Source organism: Cynara cardunculus, unplaced genomic scaffold (assembly GCF_001531365.2).
Source record: "Cynara cardunculus var. scolymus isolate 2C unplaced genomic scaffold, CcrdV1 Un_Scaffold_3186, whole genome shotgun sequence".
NCBI lineage: Eukaryota > Viridiplantae > Streptophyta > Magnoliopsida > Asterales > Asteraceae > Cynara > Cynara cardunculus.
Window position 1 is genome coordinate 22,964 of NW_020201380.1, and position 13,851 is coordinate 36,814.

A 13,851-nucleotide genomic window follows, 5' to 3' on the forward strand; every position below is an offset into this window, starting at 1 on the left:
CACACTTATTTTGTAAAGGTAAATGATATTTAGATAACATGGACTTCAAAAGTTGTGGATGTGGATGTCCAAGTCTTTGGTGCCATGTGGTGGAAGAGGCACGTGTGGTAGAAAACGACATTTTCTGAACAGGCTGAGGCTGTGGAAGACGGAAGGAGTAGAGACCACCATTACTTGGACCAGTGAGGAGGATAGTGTGTGTGAACTTGTCCTTCACAGCAAAGAAAGTAGAGTGAAATTCAAAGTACACATGGTTATCAAAACARAATTTTTGAACAGAAAGTAAGTTCTGTTTTATGTCAGGTACGTGTAGTATGTCTTTAAGGSAAAATGTTTTGTTTGGTGAATGAAGTTGTGAGGAACCAATGTGTAGAATGGGTAAACCCTTACCATTGCCAAYGTGAAGRTTGTCCTCACCGTAGTAGGCCTCAGAGTTATCGAAGSTAGATAGGTCCGGTGCAACATGATGGCTAGAGCCTGTATCCGGAAGCCAAGCTTGTGACCGGTAATTTGTAAAGTTGGCAGAAGGTGGTTGTCTCGTTCTCATAGGAGCAGGGTCTCGATTGGGGCAAATGAGACGGGATATGACCAATCCCACACCTGTTGCATGTGCCAAAAACAGTGTTTTGATTAGAAACCCAACTAAATTGATTACGGTTACCTCCTCCTTGACTTCTGTTGTTGTAGTTTCCTCGTCCGCGTCTAGAATCACGTCCACGGCCACGGTTATTCCCAGATCTGTTGGTGTAAAAGGCATGTGCAGACTGTGCATTAACAGGCTGAACTTGAAGACCAAGTTGTGACAGAAGCTGTTGAATAGCTTGAAGTTGATCCGGTTGAGGAGTAGACGAGGTGGCACCAGGAACCGCTGAGTTGCAGTTGTTCGTGACAGTCGAGAATGCTTGAGGCGAAGAGATGTCAGTTGCAGATTTCTTGATCATGTAGTCATGGTCTGATAGCAGGCCATGAAGTTCTGCAAAGGCAGTTGGGAATTGGCGACCAAGGAGTGTTGACTTCAGCCCGTTGTATTCTTCTCTAAGAYCCGAGATAACCAACATCACCAAATCTTTTTCTTTCATTGGTTCGCCTATATTGGCGAGAGCATCAGCATATTCTTGAGCCCTGGTCAGGTATGCGGAGGAGGTTTCAGCAGGCTTCATCTCTAGTTTAAGAAGCTGAGTTTTTARGGTGTATTCCCTAGATGATRTGTGAGGAGCRTAAGCAYGTWCAAGAGACAGSCAAAGATCACGGGAGGTAAGTCCTTGAACGTGTTGGAACGACGCCTCAGAGATTGTAGAAATAATCAGCATCCGTACATGAGCATCATTGGAAACCCATGCTGTGTAGTTAGGATTCGGTTGTGGAGGGGGCATTGTGGTGCTGTCGGCATCTTTTCCAGATGATGATGATGATGAGATAGTCATCGGTGGACAAGGAATGGTGCCATCAACATAGCCGAACAAGTTGTTTGTGACAAGGAACGATTGAACCATTGTCTTCCAATAGCCATAGTTGTTTGGTGATAAAGTGAAGCCAAACTTGTGGGAGTTATGGGTGGTTTTCTCGGTTGGAGTGAAAGTTGCAACAGTTGTCATTGGACAGAAGGTGAGGCAGCCGTAGGGTAGAAGACGGGTGCGGTAGCTTTAGGGTTGCCTTGTGATGGCAGCGGTAGGGCAGCAGCTGTAGGGTGTTTAGGGCCGGCTGCGGTAGGGCGGCAGCGGTAGGGCAGCAGCCGTAGGGCAGCAGCTGTAGGGCGTTTAGGGCCGGCTGGGCAGCAACTGTAGGGCGTTTAGGGCCGGCTGTGGTAGGGCGGCAGCGGTAGGGCAGCAGCCGTAGGGCGTTTAGGGCCGGCTTTGATACCATGATAAACTTGGTAATTGTGTGTGTATATACCGATTACAATCAGGGATATATATATAAGAGATACATTTACACTCTAGACCCTCTAATATAATTATATATATATATCACACTTAATTGTCTAATAAGAAGTTATCTTGATTAATACCCTGCTTATAAAATTGTGTGATTTGTTCATAAATATAACATATTTTTAGTTGCTACGAATGGAATAACTTTGAGATGCATCACTATCTACGTAACAACTTCAGTTCTTTTGTATTAATCTATTCGAATGATGAAGATAATACTGTCTTCAGCTTGATCACATAACAATGACTTCTCCAAAGCTATAATGTGGATCCACAAGCGGTACACATAGAAAATCCACTTTACATCCAACTCAATAAGAAGGAACTCAATATGATAAAACAAACTTTTGTGCATAGTCATGTGATTTTCCAGTTCAAAGAAGTTATTCCTTTGCCAAAGTAAGTACATACTCGATATTTTGTCTAAAGTAGATTTACTGGACTACCAAAAGTGGATTCACTCATGGTCTGAGTTAGCAAGCTTCTAATGAATGATGGAGAGACACTAGATGATCCTGGAAGAGTCATTGGACTTATTGGAAAATTGAACTCTATCATTGACAAGAGATTGGACATTGTGTTCTTAGTGAGTGGAATGATGGTTCATGTCCACCCATTCAGTTCACTAGGTTATAGGTACATATTATAAGACACGTGACACGCACCCACCCATTCAATTCACCTATTGTAGAAGAAAGGCTCAAGGGAAGTTCAGTGAGGCTGGGACCACAAAAGGTGGGAAGTAAAGGAGCGGGTGGACTACAGTCGATTGCATGACAGAGGATTTTCTGCCATAAGGGTAGTGTAGGAATTTTACATTGTTTTTTTTGTTATAGAAGCCTGTGAGTGGTGAGGTGAGAAGTATCGAGAAGTTTGACAACACTTCTGTACGGGAGAGCTCAGAAACCCCATATCGATTAATTGAAAGCATTTGGTTCCCTTTCTTGCATTTCAATTCATCTCTATTTTTCTTCTTCAATTGCTACTGTCTCCTTACAATATGTCAAAGGTGCATCTGGGAAAGGCCTCATCTACATTGATCAAGGACATACACAAATTATTGGATAACAAGATGCGAGTTATGTAGGATGCCCATGTAACTGCAATGTTTATTTGGTGGAAATCTTATATCATGGTAAGGTAAGATACAAAATAACAAACCATGACATGCCCAACTTGTGAATTGACTCAAGTAAAGGGCTAATGTAAGACCTGGGTTTCTTGGCATGAGTGATGGAAATATGTTGTCAAACATTCAACTGTTCATATCTTGATGAACCTAATTCTTCATTAATGGAAAAGCATATTGAGGTTGGTCATCATTTTGTTTGTGAAAAGTGGTTGGAAAAGCAATGGAGCCATTTTTGGGTTCATTGAGGAGATTAGGTTCGTTAACCCTGTATGTGACAAGACAAGCATCTGTGATATGCATGCTTGATTGCTTCAACTTGAGGAGTGTTGGATGTAGGGCTATATTTATCATCAAATTTTTAATATTATTATGTCTCTAATTAGGGTATTATTGTCTTGGCACAATGGCTATGATCGGTATGGTGTACTCTGCATAGTGATGGCTTTTCTTTTATTAAAAGAAAATATCCTATAATCTTGTTTCCCTTCACTCTGAATCTTAGAGGGCAGGATTCTTGAGGTCCACTAAATCATTTTAGTGCTTATGTATATGTGTCATTTAAATCTACCTAGAAAATCAATGGACATTGGTCTAAAATACTTTTCATTGTACTTAAACTGGAAAAAAAACAAACGAATAAATCCATTGTCTGCTTGCATATTGTCAATACATCCGAGTTGTCAGTTTTCTGTTGTATGAATGCATGTCAAACATTGGATTTGTAAGCAAATGTCCAAACATAAATTTGTTTCTTTATGTGCTTGGTGTTTTTAGAAGAATAATGACAAATATCCAATGTGAATTGAAATTCTTTGGTAGATCGTAGCCATTTTCACATATATTGCTTTCTCTGTTGTGACTTTAAAGTGTTTATTCTTGTAGCATTCTTTCAGCAGAGTTTTTGCGTGTATCTATTAATGATGCTGGAGATAGGGATGTGGTAATATTATCTAATGCAAAAGCAAGGATGGCCTCATGGGGAAATGAAGATAATGAAGTATGGAATAACTTGTATGGCAGTTATGTTTTTTGCAGGATGTGTGGTGCAACTGTGATACTAACACCATTAATTGTATGATACAGGAACACTTGCATCAAGAAGATACTTCTAGTTTCCACGATCGACTTCTACCTCTAATTATAGGCTTACTTAGAACTGTGAGTATCTTTGTACGTTTAGTATATTTGAGATATCTGGAAGTTTAGGGTGGCAATTACACTTTATATATCAAATATTTTTTACGTTTCACATCACACTTAAGAAGACAAACACCATAGAATATCTGAGAAATCTTGGGGGGATAATTACCTAAATCAACAGCAAAGTTCAGAGTGATACAGATCCAAACAATTAACCATAGATAACATTTCTTGCAATGGTCCTTGTCATGCCAGATTTTTTTTCAGATAAACATAATTATTGAGGAGTTTGTAAAGACTCAATTCGCATGATATGCAGTAACGGAGCATTAGTAACGTTCCGAAACTGAACCTTTCCTTTGACCACATGTCTGCTCTTGGCATATTGCTCATCGTCTTTGTTCCCATGAGACGCGTAGTTCAATTTGCTTGTGATATCATCATACTATTGTAGTATCTTAAATTATTAGTTTGTCCATAGATGATGTAAGAAGGTTGAATTGTTATTGTACATTTTTCTTCAAGAAGATTATGTTACTTCCTTTTGTATGATTTATTCACCTAACTAGCTTTTGAATGCTATAACTTGCTTTCAATTCTTGCAAGATTCATCATTTAGGAGACATTGGGATTATCTTATGTATCTTTGTAATTTTCAGGCAAAACTACCTTCTGTGTTGAGAATATATCGTGATACAGTTACATCTGACATGAAAACTGCTATTAAGTCTGTTGTTGCGGAGCTGCTTCCTGTTCTTCTTGCTAGACCCTTGGAGTCTGATTTTAAGTCAGGCGATCGGATTGTTGATGCAGATGGTGCGCAATTTTTTTCAAATGAACGATTTAAAGACCTATTGATTCTAAAAACTGTGGAGATTTCCTGGAAAGAATCTTCGCCCCAATAAAACAAAATATTCTTGTAACAATTACGTTTCTGGTTCCATTTGTGGTGATTTCATCTAGTGAATGCTCCTACTAGTCACTTCTATTTTTTTGCTTCAATAAGTGGTTAAAGTATCAGTTTGGGAATTCATTTGAATTTGAATATTTTGTGCTTAAACTAATTAAGCTTTTCAAAACGAATTTATGTGGCGGGAATCTTGACAAAACGATATTTCGTCACATATTTACAGATAAAGGAACATGACCCTTATGAGTCTCCTTTCAGGCCTCACTTGACTGTGTTTCTAGTTTATTTGCCAGAACATGATGAGACCATTACATGTTTTTACTGCTCTTTTTCTCAAATATTATGTGCTCGTGCAGGTGGAGGCTCATCACTTGCAAGCAAATTAAGAAGTCTTTCTTCTGAAAGCTTTGTTCAACTTCTTGGTACTATTTTTAAAATTGTACAGGTAACGTATACCTTATTTGATTTCGTGTGCATGCCCTGACTTTGATTTAGGATTAGTTTGAATTCTTAAAACTGTGCGACTCCTATCAAGGAGCTTAAATATTATTTTTGTATCTGATAATGGGAGAGAGATTGGGTGGGGGAGGGAGCCATCACCACTATTTGTAGTTGTGGAGTACTAGTTAGAAATAAGTATTAATAGTAATGACTATTGACATAAAATAATAAGAATGTTAAAGATAAGTTAAAAGCACATAGTAGGAAGATATTAAGAAAAAGGCAATATTTTCCATTCCTTTCAGTATGTTCCTTGAAGTTGAAGGGATCAAGATATTACTTCTACCCCAGTGGCTTTTTTTTGGTATTGTCAGAATGGTTCTTGACTTCTTGTTTTAGTACCGATTTTTCCTCTTCATTAGTTCTATATAAGTTTAAAGCAACTTTCTAGTGAGACCTCTTGTAGAATTTTTATGATTCTTAAAAAAAGAACATATATATCGTGATTGACCTTAGATGCTCACCACCAATGATCAAGCTATTAAACTAAGTGCATTTTTGTTTTCACACGAAACGTTGAGCCCTTCATCCAAGAATATCTATCAACTTTGAGTTTGGAAATGATGTTAAAACAATTACTGACTACTTACATTACATGTAACTTCTACATTTTTTATCAAACAAGGTAGGTGCACTTTCTAAATATGATTTGCATTAAAAGTATCAACTTTGACTAGATTTTAATAGATTCAGTGATTGAGCTTTTAATAGATTCAGACCTAAACTACTGTATCAATAAAATGTAACTTGATTTATATTCTACTAGTGAATGCAGGCACACTTACTTCGAGCTGCTGAAGTTAAAAAAGCCATCGAGTGGATAATGTCCAATCTTGATGGTCACTATGCTGCTGATTCAGTTGCTGCTGCAATTGCTCATGGTGCTTTGACTGCAGAATTAGATCCTGTGGGTGATGGTCAGTCTGGATCCTTTCCTCTTTCAACTCAAAGGAATATTATCAAGGTTTCTCCAATTCAGGCAAAATGGAATGATGCCACAAGTTCATCAAATTTGTCAAAAAATTTCAGGTGATCTGTTTCCATTCAGTTGTTGCTAATTTTGGTGAGCATGCAATATTTGATGTCTATAGGAAATGTTATGTTGCTGAGATTTACTGAAATCAAGTACAACATTGTGTAATGAAATCAATGCCATTGTTCTTTTTCTAGTAGTTCCCTTTTCTTGAATAGGTCTAATTGTTTCTTTATTAGAAATTTCTACTAGATTATCTACTTTCTGTAGGGACATGTAGCGAGCGAAGTTGGGAGGAGGGGAGTGGTTAACCCCCAGTCAGATTTACTTATGCCAGGAGAGCTCGTAAGTGAAGAATTAGACATTAAAATTTAGAATAAAAGGGGTATTTCTGTCATTACCTTTTTGGTAGTGGGAGGGTAATCCTGTATTTACTTTTTGTAGCTGGGAGGTTATGGTCGTGGTGGGGTCGTTCCTTTTAGGGTATCCAGACTTTTTTGTATTCGGTTAGCCGATTGCCTTGGGAGAGAATCTGGCCTCTCGAAAGGCAGAACCATCTTAATCTTTCAACAGTCATCTTTTGGGATCTTCATTCTAGTGTAAATTGGTATCAAAGCAGTCAATCTCTGCGATGACGAGAAGTGTAGCTTCAAGGATGGATGACATCAAAGGTGGCATGGGGGTGTTCGAATCGGAGATTAGGTCGCTGAAGTAAGATGTTCAAATCATGATGCGTCATCTGGAATCGTTAGTGAAAGAGAAAGATGAGAAAGGAGGATCGCAATCAGGATCGGAGGACAATGAAGACATACAGGAAAGAGAGCAGAAAGTAAAAGAAATGATGGTGGAGATGCTGTCCGGTTTTTAGCAATTAGAGGGAGAAAGTTAGAGCTGCCAATGGTCGACGGAAAGGACCCTGATGGGTGGATTTTAAGGGCTGAACGATGCTTTGATCTGAATCACTTGAATGAAGCAAAACAAATTGAAGTATCGGTTATTTCTTTTGAGGGAGATGCTTTAAGGTAGTTCCAATGGGAGCATCAAAAAGGTGGCCTATCCTGTGTTGGGAAGAAATGAAATTAACGTTGTTGCATGAATTCGGATCTATTACTGCTGGATCCTTGTGCGAGCAATTTTTGGCGTTGAAATAAGAAGGTTCGGTGGCGGATTGTAGGAGGAAATACATTGAATTGGCAGTCCCTTTAGAGGGTCTCCCCGAAGAGGTACTTCATAGTCAATTTATTAATGGTCTAGAAGCTTCAATTAGGGTAGAGTTGAGGCTTATGTTATGAACCCAATCAATCTGAGTGAAGCAACGGAAACGACCATGAAAATAGAAGTTAAGAACCATATTTTGGGACGAGAGAGAAATGTTGGATCGAATTCCGTGCAGAGGGTCACTGCAGAAAAGAAGCCGTTAAACTAAGATTCTGGAAAAATTCCCATGACGTCAGCTGGTACTGAATATCTGAGGTTGTCTGACCAAGAAGTATAATAGAGGAGATTGATGGGTTTGTGTTATCGGTGTGACGAGAAATCTTCATTGGGGCACAAATGTAAGAAGAGGGAGGTGAGTGCTTTATTGGTGCAAGATTATGAAAGTGATGAAGACGAACCGAAAGAAGAAGACGACAAGCAGGGAATGAAGGATGCCTTGGAGGTTGGTCAAAATGTAGAGGTACATCTCAATTCCGTTGTCGGTTTAACTAATCCAAAAACTCTGAAAATGGAGGGGAATGTTCAAGAACTTAAAGTAGTGGTGTTCACTGATAGTGGTGCCACACATAATTTTATTTTAGAAGATATAATGGAGAAGCTTCAATTGTCGGTGAAAAGCACTAGGGAATATAATATTACTATGGGTACCAGATCTACCATAAAAGGGGAAGGCATTCGCAGAGGAGTTAAGGTTAGGGGTTGGAGATAAGGGAATAATTTTTGCCTATCTAATTGGGAAATTTGGATGTAATATTGGGGGTGCAGTGGCTCATAACTCTGTGTGCCACTTGCATCAATTGGAAATCTCAGATTGGGTAATGATTCAATTATGTTACGTGATGACCGGTCACTTGGTCAAACTTTGGTATCATTATAAACGATGGGTAAAACTATTAAACAGGAGGGTCATGGAGTTTTAGTGGAGTTAGGGATTCTCACAGACATGGCAGCCAACAATCCGCATGATCCAGAAGCCTCGGCTACCTTGTTGGCAGACTATGAAAGGGTGTTTAATATGCCGAAGGGTCTAACACTAACAAGGGGTAAGGAGCATAAAATCGTGTTATAGGAAGGTAGTGGACCGGTTATTGTGAGGTCTTACTGATACCCTCATTATCAAAAGGATGAGATCAAAAAATTGGTTAAAGAGATGTTGGAGGCAGGGGTTATTCAACATAGTAACAAGCCCGTTTTCCATTCCAGTACTGTTAGTTAAAAAGAAAGATGGTAGTGGAGGTTTTGTGTTGATTATAGAGCAATCAACAAATTACCGTAATTGAGAAATTTCCGATCCCTGTTATCGATAAGCTTTTAAATGAATTACATGGAGCCGTTGTGTTTTCAAAGCTTGATTTGATGTCCGGCTATCACCAGATTAGAATGCACCCCGGGGATGTTCAAGAGACAACATTTCATACACTAGGCATTACGAGTTCCTTGTCATGCCTTTTGGGTTGGTCAATGCTCTGGCAACTTTCCAAGGGCTGATGAACGAAGTGTTCAAGTCCTATTTGAGGCGGTTTGTGTTAGTTTTTTTTTGACGCCATTTTGGTATATAGCAAGTCCATGGAGGAGAATGGGATGCACCTAAAACAAGTATTTGAGGTATTGTCACAACACCGACTATACGCTAACAGGAAGAAATGTGAAGGGCTGGGAATGTGTGCTGAGGTTACCTAATTTTCTCAAGAATTCATCATTGAAACTGATGCGTATGGGTATGGGTTGGGGGCTGTCCTTATGCAACAAGGGCGACCGGCAGCGTATTTCAGTCAAGGGCTGGGAATGCGGGCTAAGCAGAAATCAATATACGAAAAAGAATTAATGGCCATAGTAATGGCTATTCGGAAATGGAGGCCTTACTTATTGGGGAGGAAGTTCGTGGTCCGTAGTGATCAACAGAGCTTGAAATTTCTGCTGGAACAAAGGGTTATTGAGCCGGAGTATCAAAAATGGGTCAGCAAATTGTTGGGGTATGATTTTGTGATAGTTTACAAGGCTGGAAGTTGCAACAATGTGGTGGATGCTCTTTCTAGAAAGGTAATAACAGCCGAATGTGCCGTCATGGGGGGTCCACAGTGGCGAACATGGGATGCCTTGAAGCAAGAAATCGAGGAGGATGAATTTCTTCAGAAAATTAAGGGAGATGTAAGCTCAGGAGGGGTGAACCATAATGGTTTTCCATCCAACAGGGTCTTCTCTTGTATAAAGATAGGCTGGTTATTGCACAAACATCCCAATGATTCTCGGAAGTCTTTTGGGTGGGATGCGTAAGGATACCACAGAAATGGTGAAACACTGTGAGGTATGCCAAAGAAACAAGCTTGTTGGGGGGTTCTCCTGCAGGATTACTACAACCTATTCCATTGCCACTACGTGTTTGGGAGGAAATCTCGATGGATCTCATTGAAGAGCTACCGAAATCACAAGGTCTGAGTGCCATTTTAGTAGTGGTGGATGGATTGAGCAAGTATGCTCACTTTATAGGCCTCAAACATCCTTACTCAACTCAAACAGTGGCAGAAGTTTTTGTGAAAGAAGTGATAAGATTGCATGATGTATCAGGATCAATTATTATTGATAGAGACGATCTTTTTGAGTCAATGGAAGGAGATCTTCAAACCTCAAGGAACGCAACTAAAATACAGCACTGCCTACCATCCACAGACAGATGGCCAAACGGAAGTCGTGAATAAGTGTTTGGAGCAATATCTATCTACGTTGCCTTACTTCTGAAAAACCGAAGCAGTGGGCAAAGTGGCTGGTATTGGCTGAATGCTCCTATAACACAACCTATCACGCCTCTCTAAAAGGATCGCCATTTATATTTTTGTACGGTAGAGACCCTCCTTCACTCATGCGCTACAAACCAGACTCAGCGAAACTCCAGTCCGTTAATCAGGAGCTACTGGATAGAGAGGAGATTCTTGATACTGCTAGAATGCATTTGTTGAAGTCGCAATGTTGAATGAAACAAAGAGCAGATCTGGGGTGTAAAGAAGTCACTTCTGACGTGGGTGATTGGGTTTTTCTGAAACTACGCCCTTACTGTCGTAAATCTTTGGTACGGAATAACAACCCCAAGCTCGCTGCCTGTTTTTACGGCCCCATAAAAGGTGCTTGAGAAAGTGGGAGTTGTTGCTTACAAACTGGAATTGCCATCCACTGCTGCTGTCCACCCGGTTTTTTCATGTGTCACAGTTAAGAGAGCCATTGAGAATTGCGCATCAACAACTTTGTTCCCATCTCAACAGAATGAAGATATGGAATTGCAAGCCACTCCAGAAGATATTTTGGGAGTACGACAGCTGCAAGGGAGGTTTCCTGGCCAACTGGAGGTCTTGGTGAAATGGGCAGGAATAACGGAGGTTGAAACATCCTGGGTAGTATTTGAAGCTCTTATCCAGCAATTTCCAGACTGTCACCTTGAGGACAAGGTGAGACTGTTTGGAGGGGGTATTGGTCAACCCCAGTCAGATTTACTTATGCCAGGAGAGCTCGTAAGTGAAGAATTAGACATTAGAACAGAAGGGGTATTTCTGTCATTACCTTTTTGGTAGTGGGAGGGTAATCCTGTATTTACCTTTTGTAGCTGGGAGGTTATGGTCGTGGTGGGGTCGTTTCTTCTAGGGTATCCAGACATTTTTGTATTTGGTTAGCCAATTGCCTTGGGAGAGAATCTGGCCTCTTGAAAGCCAGAACCATCTTAATCTTTTAATGTGATCTTTTGGGGATTTCATTTTAGTGTATAGCAGGGAGTTCGGAAGGGAAGAAGGCGAGATTGGGGGGGGGTGCTGATAGATAGGTAACTAGACTCTTAAGATAGTAGAGGGGTGTTTTACTGTTCGTTATGTCTCTAGGCTTTCTGTTCTTGCTTGTGTACCCTTTTTACTATCTTCGGTTTTTAGTCTTGGTTGGTCTTTTTGACAATCTTCTCAACATCTTCCTAGCTTTTTTGACAAAATTTTGAAGCACTCGGTATTTCACCTTGCAAACACTTTTACACAAGTGGCGGGTCTTCATGGAAAGAACGGCTCTACTCTTTTGGGTAATGGATAGGTCTGAGTACATCCCACCCTAGACCCTACTTCTGAGTGGGACATACTGGGTCCAGTAGGGTTGCATAATTCCTTGAGAATTGCACATGGCCTTGCTATCAAGGCAATTCTTTCGCATCTTAATACATATTTCACATTCCCTGTGGTGTTTTCTTGAAACGTGGTTCCTGGTGAGCGGTTTAAAACATGTTGGATTTGCTATGGGCTCTATCGGTCAGCTTGGTTGATTGATTGCATTCATCTTCTAAAAGCTATTATTATTATCCTTCTGTTTTGTCTAGTGTACGCATATATACTTCATGAAAAACCATGCTCCAATATCTTACCTCTCACACCCATGGTCAATTTAGATATTGCTCCTTTGGTTGGAATTCTCCTATGTGTTCATCATCTTTTGCCCACCTCAGCAAATCTATGTAATTGCTCTTCTAGATGTGGTGCCTTTTGAAGTTTGAAGGGGTTACTTTACATATAATTTATGTATTTGGAACACAGAAAGTTTGTAAATATAGAATATTGGTAGGACACAAAGTAAACCGCAAAATCTTTGATACCTCATAGTGTACATCGCTTGGGTTTCTAACACTGGCATTGTTTTCTTAACAGAGCTGACGTCTTGAGAGAAAACACAGAAGCAGTGTTTGCCGCTTGTGATGCTGCTCATGGAAGATGGGCAAAGCTGCTTGGTGTCCGTGCTCTTCTCCATCCAAGGCTGAGGTTACAAGACTTTCTACATATATATAGCATGTCTCATGAATTTGTTACTGCAACGGAAAAGGTACAGTTATAGTTCCAAGTTCGAGATACATATCATGGTCATCTATATGTGCTTATAATGTAAATTTATGCTAACATAAGCAGATTGGTGGAAGGTTGGGATATAGCATACGTGGAACATTGCAGTCTCAGGCCAAAACTTTTGTTGATTTCCAGCATGAATCTCGGGTAATTTTTGGGTTGCCAATGTTTGTGATTGGTAACCTGCTGATATGCTCAGTCTATTTGTTATGAACAACTTGTTCATTATTATTGTAGATGACAAAACTGAGAGCAGTGCTTGATCAAGAAACATGGGTTGAAGTAGATGTCCCTAACGAATTCCAGGCGATTGTGAATTCACTTTTTAGTTCGGAGTCTCTTGTTGCTGGTGACTCGGATGACCATTCTAAGAGTATTGCTGAAAGCTATAACGAAGTGGTTTCTAGCAGTGCTACTCCCTTGCCCTCGGCAGTAGTATTATCGAGTACACAACAGACTGAACAGCCATCTCAGTCTGTTGATGGATTTGTAGATGGCACTGGACAGGTAAAGTCTTCCTTTTCTTCTGAGGACCGATAGGACGAAGCTCTGTTTTTTGAAGAATCTTTTCATTTCCGTATTGTAGACTATTAACAGCATTAGAACAAAGAATGAACATGGAAAATCTACTCATTTGATTTCCTTCAGAGGTGTTGGGTACCACATGGTAAACTGGTTAGTAATCTTGTACACTCATTTCATTATAATAAATGTTGTGCCTTCTTTTGCTTGGACATATACATTGTCACCATCTGGGTTTAAAAATGCGCGCATTATGCGAACTGATGCGTGATGCGATGCGATGCGATGAAGAAAGCGCATCAAAGGGACTGATGCGATGCGATTCCATGATGCGATCGCATCACCTACGCATCACTCGATGCGTGCATCAGTCGAGCATCAGCGCATCATGTATATGTTGCRTTTTTTGGGCTTTTTTGCAGTATTTAGTTGGGCCTATTAGTTGGGCTTCTTATGTTATCGAAATAGAACGTTAAGACTTAGCCTGTTATGTTACGTTATCGACCTAATAGAAGCCGACGCAAAGAAGTAGAACGTTAAGACTTAAGACAGCGAAGAAGTAGAACCAGCAAAGAAGCAGAAAGCGTGAGTCTCGATTCTCGAACTCGATTACCAGGTCGATACTCGAACTCGATTACCAGGTCGACAGCAGATCGATACTCGAACTC

General features: G+C 40.1%; 1 protein-coding gene across 1 annotated transcript in view; it reads left to right on the top strand.

Moving 5' to 3' along the window:
• The window catches only part of LOC112503531 (vacuolar protein sorting-associated protein 54, chloroplastic-like), a 49,333-nt gene that overhangs the window by 11,313 nt on the left and 24,169 nt on the right, over positions 1-13,851 (top strand). The window contains exons 3-11 of the mRNA XM_025107548.1: positions 3,946-4,060; positions 4,147-4,221; positions 4,863-5,019; positions 5,470-5,558; positions 6,390-6,643; positions 12,470-12,641; positions 12,725-12,808; positions 12,899-13,168; positions 13,248-13,336. Of these exons, the coding sequence (XP_024963316.1) occupies positions 3,946-4,060; positions 4,147-4,221; positions 4,863-5,019; positions 5,470-5,558; positions 6,390-6,643; positions 12,470-12,641; positions 12,725-12,808; positions 12,899-13,168; positions 13,248-13,336 (1,305 nt within the window). The remainder of the gene's footprint in view (positions 1-3,945; positions 4,061-4,146; positions 4,222-4,862; positions 5,020-5,469; positions 5,559-6,389; positions 6,644-12,469; positions 12,642-12,724; positions 12,809-12,898; positions 13,169-13,247; positions 13,337-13,851) is intronic.